General features: G+C 46.4%; 2 protein-coding genes across 2 annotated transcripts; one reads left to right on the top strand and one right to left on the bottom strand.

Annotated features, from left to right (window-relative positions):
* The first annotated feature begins 33 nt into the window (after nucleotides 1–33).
* On the top strand, nucleotides 34–9,458 carry PIH1D2 (PIH1 domain containing 2). The gene is made up of 7 exons (XM_054005643.1): nucleotides 34–133; nucleotides 970–1,202; nucleotides 2,637–2,760; nucleotides 3,351–3,593; nucleotides 4,058–4,320; nucleotides 4,440–4,542; nucleotides 9,372–9,458. Exons 2-7 carry the CDS (start codon nucleotides 1,017–1,019, stop codon nucleotides 9,401–9,403), a joined length of 951 nt encoding a protein of 316 aa, XP_053861618.1. The 5' UTR covers nucleotides 34–133; nucleotides 970–1,016; the 3' UTR covers nucleotides 9,404–9,458.
* Nucleotides 6,644–18,104, bottom strand: DLAT (dihydrolipoamide S-acetyltransferase). The gene is made up of 14 exons (XM_054005642.1): nucleotides 17,797–18,104; nucleotides 17,067–17,168; nucleotides 15,929–16,053; nucleotides 15,645–15,801; nucleotides 14,578–14,704; nucleotides 13,950–14,140; nucleotides 13,054–13,201; nucleotides 12,754–12,821; nucleotides 11,819–11,911; nucleotides 10,640–10,747; nucleotides 9,898–10,013; nucleotides 9,421–9,583; nucleotides 9,059–9,195; nucleotides 6,644–8,157 (listed from the first exon to the last, which is right to left on the bottom strand). Exons 1-14 carry the CDS (start codon nucleotides 18,049–18,051, stop codon nucleotides 8,028–8,030), a joined length of 1,920 nt encoding a protein of 639 aa, XP_053861617.1. The 5' UTR covers nucleotides 18,052–18,104; the 3' UTR covers nucleotides 6,644–8,027.
* Between the last annotated feature and the right edge of the window lie 1,264 nt (nucleotides 18,105–19,368).

Raw genomic sequence — 19,368 nt, 5'->3', positions numbered from 1 at the left:
CGGCGTGGGGACCCAGTCGGGAATCGGAACTCAGGGAGCTGGGGGGGGATGTTACGACACTTCTACTTCCGGGGGACTTCCGCGGCGGTTGCTATGGAAACGGCGTCGTGTACCCAGAGGCAGGATCTGTGTGGCGAGTGAAGGGGAGAGAATAGGGGCGGCATGGGGGGCGCTGGGGTGGGGTCAAGGGGGCGGCACGGGGGGATCTGGGGTGGGGGCCAAGGGGACGGCACGGGGGGCGCTGGGGTGGGGGCCAAGGGGACGGCACGGGGGGCGCTGGGGTGGGGGCCAAGGGAGCAGCACGGGGGCGCTGGGGTGGGGGCCAAGGGGACGGCACGGGGGGCGCTGGGGTGGGGGCCAAGGGGGCGGCACGGGGGGATCTGGGGTGGGGGCCAAGGGGACGGCACGGGGGCGCTGGGGTGGGGACCAAGGGGGCTGCACGGGGGCGCTGGGGTGGGGGCCAAGGGGACGGCACGGGGGGCGCTGGGGTGGGGGCCAAGGGAGCAGCACGGGGGCGCTGGGGTGGGGGCCAAGGGGGCGGCACGGGGGCGCTGGGGTGGGGGCCAAGGGAGCAGCACGGGGGCGCTGGGGTGGGGGCCAAGGGGGCAGCATGGGGGGACCCGGGGAAGGGGCCAAGGGAGCAGCACGGGGGCGCTGGGGTGGGGGCCAAGGGGGCTGCACGGGGGCGCTGGGGTGGGGGCCAAGGGGGCAGCATGGGGGGACCTGGGGAAGGGGCCAAGGGAGCAGCACGGGGGCGCTGGGGTGGGGGCCAAGGGGCCTCTAATGTGACTCTCAGATCCCAGGGGCAGGTGAAGGGGCTGGGAAGCAGTTATCAGGTAGATCCCCCATTCTTTTTCTTGTGACTAGAACATATTTTGCCCTGGAGTCGAGGATACAAACCCCATGGACCCCGTGAAGGGCACCTGTTCAAAGCAGATACTCCCCCTAATTCTCTTTTTTCTCTTATAGGCGTTAAGCGTGGGACCCGTGCTGCTTCCTGAGGGACATTTGTGCTAATGATGGCGGCTCCTGCTCACCCAGAGGACATGCTGACTCAAGTGACCCAGCTCTGGAGTATGCTGGATGAGATGGCAGAAAACACCCCTGAGAGTTACCACAGATTCATGCAGCAGCAGCTGGAGGATGCAAAGCAATATTGCGCTCCCCCTGAACCACATCTTTGCCTACAGACCCACATACTGGTACGCGGGGCAAGGGCATATACTATGAAAGAGCCATGAGTTTCCAGTAGGATCTCACCCGGCAATGGTAGTCCCTGGAAGATGCTTCCAGCTGCGAAAAGGCCCTAACCAGCCACTACTAGCTGAGCTATGTCATGGGAGCCCTCACAGGCTATCTGAATACCCTTGGGAGCGGGTGAAGGTCCTTCTGAGCACCAGTGCTCACTGCTAGAGACCCAAGAGAACTGAGACACCAGTGAGGGAAGGAACGAGGATATCATTCAGCCTAATGGCTCAATAAGGTTAAAAAAGGATTTGATTTTTGTGTGGAAAAACAGCCTCTGCAGTGCCACTGGCTGGGATAAAAATAATAAAAGTTCTCATGCTTTGTGCTTCAGGGTGTGAGCCAGTGCTCCTTCCCAAAATACACTATCAGGGAGGGCACAAAGAGGTGCATTGTGGAAGATTTTTATTTTCGCAGAAGCATTGGGCAATAGCCACTGTCAGAGTCAGGTTACCCAACTGGTCTATATGCCTGTGGGAAAAACACCATGTTTACATGGAACTGGAAAGAGCAGCAGATGCAGATATGAATTCTAGTGTTAAATACAAAGCCATTCCTAATTAAACCAAGCAGTGTCCATGGAAAAAGTAAGGGCCTAGAGGAGATCACGTATAATTCAGGAAGGCATACTTTGTGGGCTGAGGTTCATTAATAAACTGGAATGCATCCCATTGTGATAGAGCTGGATTCCTAGCTCTGAGATTCTGTCAGAATTGATGATCATAGCAGATCACTTAATGTAACATGGAAATCCAGGATATATTCTGCATCTAAGAGCACAGTAAACCTTGAGAGGGTGAACCCCATAACTTGATCTGGATACTGGTACCTCTGGGCAGTGAATACAAGTCTTTAGAGAGGCAGCTCTCCCCCCTTGTGCTATGGAAGTAGCCAGCTCCTAGATACTAGAAACCTGATTCTCCTCTCATACTATTGCAGCAGTGTAACTCCATTGACCGCAGTGGAAGTACTCCCCGGTTATGCTGGCACAACTATAGGTCACAGTCAGACTCTAAAGCAGTGCTGGTTTGTTGTTGAATGTCCTACATAGCACAGACTGTGACAAGACTTGTACTGTTGCTGTTTCTGGTAAAAAGGCCCCTTTGTGTCCCTAAAATCGATGTTCATAAACTGTATTTAAATCCTATCCTGTTCCTGGTGTACACGTCAGTGTATTTTTTCTTCAATACGAAAGCCCTGTGGGCAGGGAGACAAACATAGCTCTTTACCGGTTTTCTATAAAGTTGAACAAAGAAGTTTATAGGTAGTTAAGGATTTGGAAGTGACCTATGATTTTACTCTGTTGTTAACCATTTGGTTCCACTGCACTTTTGGATATAAGGGGACCTAAACATTCATGGTAATTAAGTGGTTTTGGGTTCTCTTTGCAGGATCCTAATGAAAAATCATTGTTCATTAACCTCTGCAGGTGGAAAAGGGTCCCAGCTCCTAAGTCACCTACTGATCCAATACCTCTAAGTGCTGGCCCACTAGAGGAGGTGTCCGATAAAGCAGGCAAGTACATAATGGGTTCCAAAATACTCTTTGTACGTGCCACAGTTAGGACGCTTTCCTCTCATTTCTGTAGTATTGTATTGGCAAGGCAAAGAGCAGCCCTTTTAGAATGCCATTGGCTGGCTTATAGCTCGCAACTTGAAGGTGGAGGAGGCATAGACTGAACCCAAAGTAAAATTGGTTGTTCCTTCTGAAAAAGCAGAACATCACACTAAATGCTTATGTGCCTTGCAGGATTGGGGCTTTAGCGCATGTACCAATCTTTAAACACACGGGTAGTCTCAGTTCCATTAAATGCAGGGAAATTACTTCCATGCTTAACTTTACACATGTACGTAAGTGGTCTGCTGGATGGGAGTGGTATTTTCTATAGGTTAGTTTTCTGGAACCAGCTCCTCATAGGAAACCACAGATCAAGCCACTCCCTCTTCATATTATTGATTCTTCAAAACATTCAATAATGAAAAGCATCAAAATTATTCTTAATATAGGTTACCCCTACTGTAGCTATGGCAGATGGTGTATTCTATCCCCTATAAAACAGATTGTAGCAGTACAGCAATAATTTTTGACACTCATTGTTTTTCTAGAGATTTACTCCATCATAGATATTGCATATAATCCGACTGTTCTTCAGCGAGAGGAGAACCAAGCAGAAATGGATCACTTGATCCGTCTGACATTTAAATACATTGAGGAGCATTACAACCTCTCTCTCTCCCACTCTTACCACATTGCAACATTCACACTCAAAGGAAGCCTGAAAAGGATGAAACAGAGTCTGGGAGGAGGGCCACTACCAGCTCCACTTTTCAACAAGAACGTGAAGAATGGTACGTACACTTTTTAAATTACTGTCAAGAAATGGTGTAATGGAAATGGGAAAGGTCCTGTCCATGTGAGGGGTGGCTACAATGTTACTTTCCATCTCCATGAAATCTAAAGAATATTGAAACTGACTTGTTCCCTGTTCCTGCGAGATGCTGAGCATCTTGCAGGCTTGGGCCTAGTAGAATCAGGCCTTTGTGGTGTCACTGTAAGGTACAGAACACTGGAAACTTGAGTTTCAATCTTGTACCTATTTACAAATAAAATTGGAAATGAGGAATGAAGATGGAAAGAGCTCCATGAAATTAGTATACAAGCTGTAGCAGCTGAGTTCATAATCACAAAGCTGAGACTTAAGTTTTGGTACATTTTGTCAACTGGTATAAATCCATCAGTTAAACCTACAGCTAAACTATTTCTAAGATGATATTTTAGTAACTACCTGTGTGACTAATATTTTTTCTGGAAGAACTGACACTGGACCAGATGAAGCACAACCTCAGAGAGGAGGATCGCAATAATGCTACACTGCTGCTGAACAAGGATGTTACACAGTCTAAAGTGCATCTGATAGAAGAGATTGCCAGTATGGAGCTGCCAGAGGAGCCAATCACACCTGCCTACGAACTGACCATTGCAAAGGATTCAAATGGGAAACCTCTAAAGATTGAACTGAAAGTTGAATTGCCTAAAGTTAGTTCCGTTTCTGAATGTGATCTGAGCATTTCAAGGGTAAGTTTTGCAGGAATGAAAACCTGTGTTTTCTCTCTGTTGAACCCAAACAGGCTTAGAAAGTCACTTAAACTAACACATATACTTGCTCACGGAGTATTTTAATTTGCCTGTTTTAGGATGATGTAATCGTTGAAGTCCCTGAAAAATACAGATTACAGCTGGATTTGCCAGAAGTGGTCGATGAAGAAGCAACTACAGCAACATTTAACAAAGGGAAAGGTGTGTTGCTTATCATAATGCCAATTTCCTAAAGAAAATGTTAGGGACAGCAGGTTCTCACAAAGTTAGTGGGTATGTGTCACTCTTAAAGATTAAAAGGAACGTTAATGGTAAAGATCTTACCAATATGTAGAAATCAGTATCTGTGTTATTCTAAGTATCTGTTTTGCTGTCTGTGCACACACAATTTCCTTTAGAGAACAGAGGGTGATGAAGTTTACATAGAGAGGAAGTGTACAGTATATAGAGTAGGAAGGAATTCTTAATACAAGTTGTAGGCATTTAAGGGTTACTTAGATCATTTTATCTCTAACACGATTCTACATTATAAACTTTACTACCATGTCCAGTTTGTCAATCAGTAGAGCAATAAAGGGTGATAAACTTTTGAAGAAATTGTTTTGCTTTCTGGTTTTACTCTGCTGAAAAAACTCTTATCCGGTGTTAGCAAACTGTTTCTTTTTAAATAGAGGATTTAATTCTGGTGAAAGATGGTGACATTGATGATGCATGACACGTAACAGTGCAAGCTCTCCCCCAACCTGGCTTCTTTTTCAAATAGAGCTGCAGGGGTTACCTTTAAAAGGTGAGGTGAGCAGTCTCCAAAGCCAATTCAGTCACTGGCTCCTCTGCTGATACTACTGAGGGCCTTAACCCACCAATGCAATGGTATTGCAATCTCAGCAGAACTAGGCAACATAACAATAGTGCTCTAGAACTAGTCTGCCAATTCAAAGACTATTTACATAATGAATATTAAAGCTCAAGAACCCTATGAATGAAGGTATCTACCAAAAGGGTTTCTCTACTATAAACACTTCCCAAGTGCTATATGTCTGTGGTGCCAGCTAGCATTCATGAAGAAAACAAGCCAATGCAGATGAGATAACATTAAAAATTAGTACTTCAGAGGTTGGATAAGGTAGGCCAGCAGTCAAGTTGTCTTACAAAGGCAATAATGATCATATTCTTTCTAATATGAAATTATTTTTGAGACTGGAAGTGAGGAAATAAAGCATCAATTTCATGATGCCTTTTTGGTAAATAATTTGATATCACAATGTACTCACCCCTTTTATGCCAGGCTGTACCCACTTTAGCTTTACATTACTCTCCTCCATTACAGCATATAACAATATGGCAAAGGAATAACCATGTTTTAAAATAGATCAGAAATTAGAACAGACAGGTTAGAAATGTATAATTGTATTTTATGGGGAGGGATAGCTCAGTGGTTTGAGCATTGGCCTGCTAAACCCAGGGTTGTGAGTTCAATCCTTGAGGGGGCCACTTAGGGATCTGGGGCAAAATCAGTACTTGGTCCTGCTAGTGAAGGCAAAGGGCTGGACTTGATGACTTTTCAAGGTCCCTTCCAGTTTTAGGAGACAGGATATCTCTATATATTATTATTATTAAATTTTAACAGACTAATTTACTCATGAGCCACAATTCTTAGTTTTCCTCCATTTTTGTTCTGAAACAGTCACAAGGATTGCATCTAAAAACTGTCTTTCTATAGTTATAGGTCAGACTGAAAAGTGTTCATGTACGTGAGGTGCCCTAGTTGGAGTGTATAGCATGCAACAGGGCACTGCAACACACAGCCAACTACAAACAAAGGATCATTCTGCTGTTCTGCAACCTGTTCCCCAGTCAGGCTCTCAATAAGACAGTGGTCCTTTGGCACAAGGTAGTTCCTGTTTTGATTAATTTTCAGGTTATTATGGGGATGGGATAACAAGAGTGTCCAGGATTTCCTTAACCAGAATTCTAAGTACACAGTGGAGTCAGAAACATAAATCATCCAAATCCAGTGCTGCATGATGGTGGCTTAACAAAGATGTTACTGAATCACTTATGGCTGGAAATCTTAAGGTTAATAGGGTAAGTTGCATTTGCCCAACGAAACGGGCTGACAACTTGGATAGACTGTGCACTAGCAGTGAGGTGAGCAGCACCCACTACTAAACAGAAAAAGCACTGGGACAATTTTTATTTGTCTAACAATTCCAAAGGTTTAATAGAACACATGGACTCACTAGAGAATCTGGAACTGAGAGAATTAGAACATTTTTAAACTTAAGTGCAACAACTTTTCTTCTTACCCAACCATCAAAGTTAGGCATAACTGCAACCCACCAAGTAAAACGTTAAATAGTTATCACAAAAATATTTCATCTCCACAGTATATTTTTTTTCAGTATTACTTTTAGTGGATTCTGTAGCACAACTTTACAAGAGACAATACTTAATGCAATGTATAGGGTACAGAATAAGTTTCTATATAGAATTTATTTAACCTTTTGTTCCTACCAAGCTCTCCTGGTCACTGATCAACTACATGATCCTTTTTAAGTTAACATTTCTCTTTGGAAAGTGGAATATTGGGAGTGGCCACCAATGTATCCCCGCACTGTAGGACACAATTGTTAGTGTATTTGGGTACAAGTCCAATAGAAAACCATTTAAAGCATTTTACATACATTATATACATGGGACAGCACAAAGGCTGGGACAGTAAAGACATTTCATCGAAGAATTGTGATATCAATGACCTTAACTCATGTCAGAGATTCCTATGTCAAGAATGTCTGAAAAAACAATTTTCAAGCATCCAAGTCATCACAGAAATGATTTGCAGGGATGGAATACCAATGGCCAAATTACACATGCTAATAATGGGTATCAACACACATAGCAAGAAATTCTCCTGACTGTTCTGCAGAACGTTTCATTGCAATAGGATGTATTGTTAACATTGCAAGAGGGAAAGCAGCCATTTAAGATAATTTCATACAAAAATACACACGTGAAAATCCACAAGGATAGGGCACGTTCTCTGGCAATTAGAAGAGATTTGATTTATTGTTTTGATAGCCTGATTAGTGTAACTTCTCTCTTGCCCCCCCCCCTTTTTTTTTTTAAAGTCCTCTAAAAGAGATCACGTAGCTGTGAAAATCTGAGCTAGTGTTGAATTTCAAGGAGGAATTGGAATGTGAACCCTTTGTCCTATGAAAAAATATTCCTCCTCTCAGTGTGTGCCTGTCACTCTCACTAATACTAGCAGGAGAACAGACCACTTAGGGTTCACTTAAAAAAAAACTAGCCTTACAAATTCTTTTGCACAGATGTTTACAATCTGGTTCTCTTATTTCTGAGAACACAAGAGATTATATATCTGTGTATGCTTCCCCCCCCCCGCCCCAATTCAGGAGTGTTCACATGATTTTAAATCTAAAACACTTGACTTTTTTGAGAAACATTGGCAAATTCATTAACTGTATAAAATACAGTATAACTGTATATTGCTCTGTAAAGCCTTCTGCAAACTATTTATCTGTACAGACTGGTAAAAATTACCAGTTAATATACATATTTAAAATAAAAAAGGAAAATTTGTTTAATAGAGTCTAATCACTGAAATATAAATAGCTTGATTAGAACAGAACAATGTGACCTAGGAAAGTCTTGGTTGTTTGGTTCGATTATAGCAGCATGGTTGTTGGCCTTTCAAGGAACTTTTTGAACTCAGCAAGCCACTGGGCTCCAACTGCTCCATCCACAACTCGGTGGTCACAACTAAGAGTAACTGACATCATGCTGGCCACATCAAACCTGGGAAGAGAAATAGAATACCATATTTCGCACTCTGCAAGTTGGTTAGCAGAGATTTGTCAGCCAGTGATATTTACACACCACCCAGGACTTTTATAAAAGATAAACACCAAAGGGTGTTAGTCTTGTAGTACTCAGATCTACATTTATATCTCCAGAAATGCTTATGATGAAGATCTACATGAGAGAGTAGATCATATCCTTCACTTTCTTAAATTAGGTGATCCCTTTGGAACATGCAGTTCATTTTATTTAATAAAATGCAAATACATTCATGATAAAACTTCACTCCACCTCCATGCTAAGTCGCACTCGAGGCCTGTCTACCTCAGGGTGAGTTTTCAGGCAGTAAGACTCCCTTTTATCTATACAACGCATCATTCATTTGCTCACCAGATTCAAAAGTCTGCACTGTGCCAGTCAAAATTTACCAATGAAATATGGTCCTGTGAGAAAGGCACTAATCTAGGATTTAGGAGACAAAGGTTCAATTCCTTCCTCTGCCACACATTTCCTGTGTAACCTTGAGCAAATTATTTACTCTCCATGCCTCAGGCCCCCATCTTACAGATGGGGATAATAGGACTTCCCTATCTCACAGGGGCATTGTGCGGGGAAATACATTAACGATTGAGAGATGGTTGGATAATATGGCAATGGGAGCCACATAAGTACCTAACATAGCTAAACTGAAAACAGATTGATAAGATTTGCCTATACACTGTATTTAAAATTATGATGTATCAAAAGCAGCTCATGAAGCGCAACAGTTGCACTGTGCAATACTGCAAAATATTGATCATTTGATGGGGAAATTAGAATACTAGCCATTATTCCAAAGTAAATGTCACCCTGTTTGAAGAGTTAACTGAATCTGGATAATGCTCTATTTAATACTTACCCCTTCTCATTATTTGCTGGCACTAGCCTGTTCTCTGAAGTACCAACTGCCAGAATACATGCCTGAGGTGGATTGATTATGGCAGAGAAATTCTTAATCCCATACATTCCTAAATTGGAAACCGTAAAAGTGCCTCCCTACAGGAAATAAACACACAGATTAATATATGAGACTTCCCAAAAGTCACTTCACACAGCATGTTAATTAACATGGCTACACTTGATCATTTACTTGAAAGTTCCTGTTCTGAAGCAGTCAATTGACTGATATGTCATGAAATTGTTGAATTTTTTTTTTTTTTTTTTTTTTTAAGTTGGGAACAATCACAGCTGCAGTAATTACTAATACACCAAGCGCCTCACCTGGAATTCGTGGGGCTGAAGTTTACCTTCTCGTGCTTTGGCTGCCAAAGAGGCAACATCTTTACTAATGGAAGCCAGTCCCTTTATGTGCGCATTGAACACGATGGGAGTTATAAGCCCTGCAGGAGTACTCACTGCAATGCTAACATCAACTACATGATTTCTGTAAGACACAATGGAGAGACAACCCAGATTACTTGAGCAGGACACAAAGATTTTTTTGAAAGCATTAAAGCCACCTTGTATAAACGAGTAGTTACTGTCAAGTCCATTAAATCTAGTGCCCAGGCCTCACTCACAAGGGCACTTGAAGAAAAGTATATGAAGTATTGAGAATCCCCTGAGTTTTACACTGCAGCTGCTCCCATTCCTGCCAGCCTTTATGAGATCCTGCCAAAAGCGTGGGAGAATTGCTCCATTTTGCTATTAACACCATACTGAATAAAGTTACTAGCTACATTTGGACCATATACTTACTGCCTGATAACAGTGTCCAACCATGAGGAATTGGCTTCAGGCACCTTCACACATGCCAGAGCTGAAGCTTTAATGATGAAATCATTGACAGAAAGCTTAACGTTCTCTGACACCTCCTGTAAAGAGAAGACAGAGGTTTGAAATGTCAGTGATTTACTCACTCCTTACAGTCACCACAAAAACGGAATTAGTTTGCATAAACACGAGACTACACAGCCTGTTTACACTTGCTGCATGACCCCATCACAGTCAATCTGGCACATCTCTAAGAGGAAACAACATCTGAAAGTGTCTTAAGCCCATTTCACATTTGCGTCTCCCCCCTTGTAGTCTGAGAAGCAGCATTCAGTTTTGGGATATGTGTTATCTTCATTTCTCCAAAAGAAAAAACTCAGCTCAGAAGCAACATCTTGTTTACGGTTTGATCCTGCTCTTTATCCTATTTTCTAACTGAGGCAACAATAGTAAAAGAAAGCTGTGCAGGTTGTCTAGGATTCAATAAGATCTGGTTGGGGAACTCTGAGCACACAATGGGCAGTGTTTGGATGAATAAGACTTCTCCACACACTGTCACAAGAGGGTCAAGACTTGAATAGCAGGAGGCAGCAAACTTTGGATGCGAAGGAACCTGTTCTTCCCAAGTCCAGCTGGCTCAACACTGAAGAACAGATGCAGGAGGCTCACCAGACTGGTTATCTACCTGTCCGCTCAGACCCACACCGCAACCCTTCAGTAGTGTTACCTTATTAAGTTCTTTCCTGAGCTCCAGTATTTCTCCCACATTTATATCAATAGATAGATAGTAGTGAGGTATTGTTTGTTTAGACTGCATCAAACGCTGAGCAATGACCTGAAGGGAAACAGAGCAGGTCATTAAAACACAACACACTTTGCAAAATGGGTTTCCATCCAAGTTCAAAGTAGGGCTGACAATGCACGCCACTGTCTTAGATGCACACGTTATAGCACAATTGGGTTTGGTCCAAGTGTCTTTGGAGTTGCTACATAAAGACCACTGAGCAGCAGACAATAGCCAAAAGACCAATGTAAAGATTTTGCATTTTTAAAACAGCTAGAATTTATACCCCTACTCTCATTGTGTTCTCCTAGGCTTTTGCTGGATGGAGCAGAGAGATGAACAGATGGGCTGGGACAGAGGAAAACTTTGTTATGGTGATTTGGGAAGCATCTTAGTTTTGGGGACATTGGTCCTAACTGTTATTTGTATTTTAGAGAAATTGTACATGAGGCCAGAAACGTTGTATGGATGCATTTTTATAAACGCAATAAAGCAGTTGCTGTATATAAAAGGCACCTCCACAAGAAGATCTCGCCCTCCCCTTCCAATGAAGTTCATTACACCAGAAAAGAGAGATTCGGCTAACAGGAATGGTTGTCCATTATAAGGCACCAGACACCTGGAGACACGTCACCCTACTATAAATCACTAATGGCAGTAAAAATGAGAGTGGGATTTTGCTTCAACTTTCATTTCTCGAGATGTGGGTGGATCTCACCCTAGTCCTTTTTTTGGGTATATCAACCACCATGACATGATTTGGCCCAATTGGCCGTCTCTGCTCGAGGTGCAAACTGGGATAGAAGAGTTGCTGCAGCTTAGGACCGAGGTGCATTGACAAAGCTGTGGACAGGGAGAGACCTCGCAGGTCAGAATGGAGGTGCATCAGCAAAGCTGCAGGGGGGAAGCTTGCTCAACACCTGCCAGTTCTATGCCTTGCTCAAGCCAGCGCTATTAAATCACTTCTTCCACCAGGTTCCCCACCCTTCAGCATCCAATTGGCCCTCCAGGTTAAAAGGGACCTTAGTCAACAGTGGTTAAATGTTTAATGTTTCTGGAAATATTCCTATGTTTAAATACAATCTCCTCTTTAAAGGGAGAGAAAGAAGGAAAACTTCTTACCCTCCGAACATTACTGATGGGGATATCTGTGAAGACGCCTGAAGGAGGTGGTGCTGCTGTTGTAGCTGCAGGTGCAACAGGGGCTGCCTGGGCCTATATGCAAAGAGAGACACAGACAGACATTGTTCAGATGTGAGCTGGGGTTTGTAAGAAACTAGAAATCAGCATTATGGAGACAAGCTTTGGGATAACTCCTGTGAATAAGGCTGTGGTGGAAAACAGATGGCTGAAACACGGCTACTCTCCCCGTTTCCAGGTCACCTTCTTTAATAAGTACAAGGCACTCCCCTCCTATAGCTTCCTACCCTAATGCATTTTAAGTGATTCACAAACCCAAATGTTAAGGCCTTAATAATGATGTGGTGTTTGTGGGTATACAAAACATATGGTATTGATATCTGTAGCTACTATATTCTAATTAAGGACTGGTAATAAATATTAGTGATAGTACCAGCCTATAAGGTTACAGCTACAAAGCAGAACTCCATCAGACAATGATTGGAAAGTAAGGATGACTGCAGGAGACTTTCAGTTTTTAATATTGGACTTCCTTTGATTTTCCCCTCCTAAGCTGCATTCCTCCAGGCTCCGCCACTCCATCAGCTGTTCTGTTATTATGGTAATGGGGACCATATAAACACCTGGAGAGGCAGGATGTGCTTCTGCAGCAAAATTCCAAAGTGACAAATTAAAAAAGGAGAACATCTTGTCTCACGTTTCTGAAGTCCTACACATGCTGACTCCCCAACACTTTCAGATACAACATTCCACGCTGTCCAATCACCAGCACAACTGTCAGTCTTCAGAATGCCCGTACTTCACCTGCTGGTTGCAGTCTTCAGCTGCTTCCAAAGAACAGCAGGTAGCTCTACACTTCAGCCATAACAACTACTAATGTGGTAGTACAAGATCTCACAGATTTGAGTCCTACTCACAGGGACAATCTTTGGAGGCACAAATGACTCAATATCTTTCTTCGTGATTCTGCCATCTGGTCCAGTACCTGGTGGAGGGACATGTGAAATGTAAGATGATTTCATGCAATGCCATATTGGGAAAATGCAAGTTAAAATGAAACCCACTCCCTTTCTGACCCAGTCACTTAGCACAGCAATTGGACATTCGGCTGTAATCCATGACCGGAAAACATTTTCGATGGACTGTGAGGGAATGGACAGCTCAGCACACATCTAAGGGCAGCAGAGACTTGGATAAGAACGGAAATGGCAACTCACCTTTCACCTGCACAATGTCAATTCCTCTTTCTGCTGCCAATTTCTTCGCCAGGGGGCTAATTATTACCCTTCCTTTATGTGCGGGAGCCCCAGGTGATGTGACTGCTGGAGCTGAAGGGGCAGTGGGCTGGGGAGGAGGAGCTGCTGCCTTAAGAGAATGGGTTAGACACAGTCATTAGCTGCACAGACATTCAGCTAAAGTCTTAAAGTTTCACTTAATAAGTATGAGAAGATTTAACATCCAAAGAGAACATGGGCATCTGGTTACCAGAAACCAACTAGAGAATGTTCACAGATCAGCAACAAAAGTGATCAGGGGCTGATTTAGGAGATTAAGGAAGAGAATGAGAGATAAATCAGCAGAACTGTGGCTAGAGTGAGGATCAGAGGTGGGGAACATAATACTATAGGTATGGGGGAGAAGAATTATTTAGGAAGGTACAGAGAAATAGATGACATTATTTAGTCTATCAGAATGCCTTTCTGGGAGTGCGACTGATTATGTTGTGGAATCATCTCCCAGAGGAAGGGGCAGTAAGTGACTTGTATCCCCATCATTTCTTAGATTCATAGATGCTAGGACTGGAAGGGACCTCGAGAGGTCATCAAGTCCAGTCCCCTGCCCTCATGGCAGGAACATTTGGGGCATTTAAAACTAGAACGGGCAGCGGTCTGAATTACAGACATAGGGAACAACCTCCATCAGTTCCCAGAGGATAGACTAACTTGTGCTAACAGGTTGTATCCATCTCACATTATCCTTCCACTCATGAAACCACAAACACATTATTGGAGTTCAAGCTTCACAAGGTCCAAAACAGCAGGATTATTCAGGTCAGATTAGCAACTGCTAATGGTCCCCCCCACTTCTCTTCCCCATCAGAGATAGTCTTTACCGGAGGGGGAGGACTGGGTAGTGGTGCTTGTGGTTTGATGTCAGCTACTCCAGTCTCCCTGTAGTCAGCAAATGCTGGAATATCAGACTCCTTCTCCACAATGATACAGAGTGGGGTTCCTAATGGCACATCCCTTGTTCCTTCAGGCACCATAATTTTTGCCAGGTAACCTTCTTCCTGCACTTCAAAGCCTTAAAAGAAAATGACTGATGAATGCTGGGGAAGATCAAATAACCAGAAGGTTGGCATTGATGTCTCATAATCTCAACACACTGGCACAACGAAGAGTTCTTCTAGATGATGCTTTCAGTCTCCCCCCAGTAACTAAATCCCTGCCACTTTTTAACAGATCTTTAAAACAACACTGAATGGGGAGAAGTCTCCACATACCGCAGGTCTAACACAACAGGGCTGATGCAAAGCTGGGAGCTGCTATTAGCAGCCCCATCACCTAGAACTACAAGAGGACAGGAAATAGCTTTAAATTGCTTCTTTTACATTGCACCAAGGCCTAATGCTCTTTGCAGCTGGAAGAGAAGAGGCTGGTTTGAAGCTCTACTGTGGATTACGCTCTCTCCAGAGGTTATAGAACAATCTATGGTCCCTCTCAGGGTTAGAGATTTCTCACCTATCGTGGCTTTGTCTGTTTCAATTTCTGCCAGTAAGTCTCCTTCACTGAGTTTCTCACCAACCTTCTTCTCCCACCTCTGAACCGTGCCCATTGTCATCGTAGGCGAGAGAGCAGGGAGAAGAATCTATGGAGTCAAAAGAATGCGAGTGTATCATAACAAATAACTGAAAGCCAACAGGAACAGGAGCATGACTTCAAATCCAACAAGCATGTTACCCTTGAGAATGAGCCAGCACCAATATGTTCCTGGGCCTGCCTAACCCAACGGAGCAGGGTGCGATGCTGCTGCTGCCAGATCTCTGGCTTAGCTTCTTTAAACAAGACTTAAGTTAAGGAAGAAAATTGAGAGGCAACAACTGAGGGATTTTCCTGTTGGGATTCTGCTTTGCCTGTTTAGTGCTAGTAAATAATCATCACCTAGCACTTATATAACACTTTTTACCTGTAGAGCCCAAGTGATGGGGAAATTGAGACACAGATAAGTGGAGTGCCTTGTCTGAGGTCACACAGCAAGTCAGTGGCAGAAATAGAAATAAAACTCCCAATTCCCACAACAGGTGAGGTTCCCCCAACTCCATTTGGAATCTCACTCCTTAACACAATGCTATGAAAAACGAAGGGGTGGGTGGATGGGAAGAGTTATGCTGGGAGTGACACACCCTGGCCCTCAGAGCAGTCAGGTACTCCAGTGATAGGCACTTTAGATATGCGTGAAATAATAATGATGTGTACAATTTTGCAAGACCAAAGGGGCCATACAAGTACTTAAGATAAAGAAACATAGGATACTGTAGTAGTACTAGGCAGTCACAGAGATACCTCAGCATCTAACCACATTAGAACTAACCAAGCACAACTGTTTTCAAAGCTTAACTGATTGGAGTCCGTCCCCCCCGAAGCCCATTTTAAATCTGTAGGATAGATTGACTGACACACTCCTGCAGCTAGAGCTAATAAGGCCCATGGTTTGTATCTACATCACAGTGCCCAGGAGTTAATAGTGTTAAGACAGACAGAAGACAGACACTGAAGAATAGTTCACTGAGGGTATGTACATGCCCTACCTGCATGTGAGGAGGGTAGGAGCTGCCTGGAGCCTGCACAGAGGGCTGAGTTGGTTGGGGGGGAGCTGCCGCTGAAGGGGGAGGCACTGAGGCTGCTGGAGCAGCAGATGCTGCAGAATCCAAGGTAAAATTCTTAAAGGCATCAATAAACTCAGGCCTAGAAGAGGAGCGAAAGGAGCCATGAAGACAACATGGAAGAAAACGTGCCTAATGCTTCATCCAGGGCACCCAAACCGCCAGGTTCCCAAGACAGCACTCTACTGAGATGTGATCGATTTACTTACTTTTCAACTGTGATACATATTACAGACCCAATGGGAACATCTCTTGTCCCTTCTGCCACCAGGATCTTGGCCAAGTAACATTCTTCCAGACTCTCAAACCCCACAGTCGCTTTGTCTGTTTCCACCTTTGCAAAAAGAGAACGATCTTGTTATGACCACACGCGCGCACACACACAAAAAAGAAGGCTTCACATCAGCTCAGAATCCACCAGTCTGATGTTTGTGGGTGAAGTTCCCTGGCATATAAAGCCATGGTGAGAATCATCTCAGCTGACAGCAGCAACTTGGCTGAAAGGGAAGAGAGGCTGTAGAACAAATGAGGTTCAATCCCTCTCACAAGTAGCTAAGAAACAGCAGGCAACTCTGAGGGGTAGTGGGGTTGTGGCTGTTTTTAATCACTTCAATAAAGTGGCTTCAGAAGATTAATATTAATTTTTATTATCTGTATTTCACAGTACCTAGGAGCCCCAGACATCGATCAGGACACCACTGTGCTAGGTGCTGTACACACACAAAACACAAAGAGGGTCCCTGCCCCAGATAACTTACAATCTAAGCATGAGAGGGACCAGATGGATAGACAGACTGACAGAGGAGTACAAGGAAACAATGAGACAATATATCAGCATGACAGGCTGTGGTCTCAGCCCACCAGCAGCCTATCTGTGGTCAAATTTTATGTAGCCCTCACAGCAAATGAGAATTTTAAGAAGAAATCTGAAAGCAGAAAATGAGTTAGTTTTGTGGATGTTTATGGGGAGCTTCTCCCAAGCCTGAGGGGCAGCACAGGAGAAAGTACAAAGGTGCTTGTTTGAAAATGTAACAAGTGGGTAATGGAAGCTGGCATTATGGCTGAACAGAGACAGGAGTCAACCTTCCAATGCTGAATCAGAGACAATGGCTAAGGGTGAGGAAAGGACATTTATGCCCGTTTGGGGTGACTTGTAACAAAATCCAGGGCATGCACTTAGTACGGAGACAATTTTAGAGACTATAGCCTGCCTCGTCCCCTGGTTATGGTGCAGCTTCCCACCCCACCAGAAAGTGAGAGGCCCAAGGGGAGGCCCCCCCAGAAGAACTGGCCCTTGGTACCCCATAACTGGGGCCATCCTGGTTAGGGGCGACCTCTCCACAGTACCTCTGCAATCAGATCTCCCTCGCTGATCTTCTCCCCTTCCTTCTTCTCCCACCGAGCGATAGTCCCCATCTGCATTGTAGGGGAAAGAGCCGGCAAAGGCACCTGCAAAAGAACAACCCAGCCATAGCGCAAGGGACCCTAGAACACCTTCCACCAAGAGAGGCGAGAGGCCAGTCAATGCTCTTGAATCCAGAAACAGTCAAGGGGTCAACAATAAAACGGCCATAATGCTCAGGCAATAACAGTCTCACGTTTATTCGTCCCAAGGTGCTTCGTAACTCAGACTGACTCCGGGGAACTGCTCGCCCGCTTGAGCTCTAAAGGGCAGCTCCCGACTGGCGCACACTGGAGCGGGTGGGGAAGGGGCACGCAGACAAGGGCAAATCCCAACTCGGCAGCAGATGACCGGGCTATCGGCCAGTGGGATCTAGGGGGGCCACAGCCTGCGGGTTCGGGGGCCTAGGAACAGGAGAAGGGCCCAGCCAGTGAGTCTGAGAGAGGGGGGGCTGGGCTGGGGCTGTTTCCATCTCACGGGGGCTTTGCAGGGGGGTCCCCCATCCTGGCCTCCCCCGCGGCTGTGGGGTCGGGGGGGCACTCTCCCAGGGAGCTGGGGAAGAGAAAGGGGGTGACCCTGCGGCTCGGGCGGCTCCGGCTGGGGGCGGCACCCGCAGCCCCCGGCTCTGGGGGTCAGGGTCCCGGGGGGGGGTCCGGGTGCCCCCCGGCCCCTCACCTTCTGGTGCGGCGGGAGGCTGCACCACCGCCGGGGGACGAGGCGGGGCCAGGGCTCCCTCAGCAGCAGCAGCCGCCCCGCGGGCCGGGGGCCCGGGCCGCTCCGGCTCCAGCTCCGGCCCGGCGGGGGCTGCGCGGCCCCCCGGCTCCCTCCACTCAGGGCGCGGGCCCCCCGGGCCGGGCTCGCTCCCGCCGCGCCGGGCACTCGCCGCGGGGCCGCGCACGGGGCGAGGCGCCGCGCGAACACGCGCCACATGCTGCTGTGAAGCCGGGCCCCGCCAGCGGCTCCGGCAATGACCTCGCTCCCCTCCGGACTGCGGGCGCCCACCGCGCTTTACGGCAGCAGCGGCTGCGACAGTGTCGCGAAGAGCCACAAAGCAGAGAGGGAAGCGGGGGCGGGGCAGTAGCCGGAGTGAGGGGCTGGCTGGGGGGACAGCGCCCAGGAGACAGGGCGAGAGATCTGGGGATAGACATGGGAGCAAGGTGGGGGAGAAGGGATCCACAGGGGTAGGGTGGGGATGGATGTGAAGCAGGGGATGTCTGGGGGCAGGAGGGGAACAGGGGTCCCTAGGGGTAGGGTGAGGATGGATGGGGGACCTGGGGACAGGATGGGGGAGCAGGAGTCCCTAGGGGTAGGGTGGGGACGGATGGGGGAGCAGGGGAGGTCTGGGGGCAGGGTGGGGACGGATGGGGGAGAAGGGGACCCTAGGGGTATGGTGGGGATGGATGTGAAGCAGGGGGACATGGGGGCAGGAGGGGAACAGGGGTCCCTAGGGGTAGGGTGAGGATGGATGGGGGACCTGGGGACAGGATGGGGGAGCAGGAGTCCCTAGGGGTAGGGTGAGGATGGATGGGAAGCAGGGGAGGTCGGGGAGCAGAACAGGGGAGCCGGGGAGGTCTGGAGGCAGGGTGGGGATGGATGGGGGACCTGGGGACAGGATGGGGGAGCAGGGTCCCTAGGAGTAGGGTGGGGATGGATGGGAAGCAGGGGAGGTCCGGGGATAGGTTGGGGAGTGGATGGGGAACCACTGGGGCTGTGGAGCATGGGAGTCTGGGGTTGTATTATAGGGGAGTGGGGGCATTAGGTGCAAATTGGGGGAGTAATTGGATAGAGAGCAGGGGGATAGGGTGCGTGGGATAGGAGAACAAAGGATTGGATCGGGGGATTAGGGGCAGGGAGGAATCACAGGGACTTGGGGGTCTCTAGCCCCACACCCTTTTCTGTGCTGTTCATTCCCATACCTGTTAGAGGCCCTGGTGCCACGATGGGCACTGGGGAAGTGGAAGGTTAAACACAGGCAGGTAAATACCAAACCCAGATTACGTTCAGTGCATCCTCCTGCAGCTGTCACCCCAGCACCTCGAAGTTGCCGTTGTGCTGTCCGTCAGGGGAATGGAACTCCCTTTATGATGGCACACAGGCAGATGTTGTGATTCTTGTATGAATCAATGAAGGGAAAATGCCACACTGATTTAAACTCATGCGGACCCACAGAATGCCCTAGGTGGGAGGGAGTTACGTAGTACAGAAGCTGGGCCTTGTCATCACCTTCCAAGTGAGGCACAAGGCTGT

Source organism: Malaclemys terrapin, chromosome 15 (genome assembly GCF_027887155.1).
Source record: "Malaclemys terrapin pileata isolate rMalTer1 chromosome 15, rMalTer1.hap1, whole genome shotgun sequence".
NCBI lineage: Eukaryota > Metazoa > Chordata > Testudines > Emydidae > Malaclemys > Malaclemys terrapin.
The sequence above is the reverse complement of the archived record's forward strand: the minus strand, read 5'-3'. Positions and strand labels throughout refer to the sequence as shown.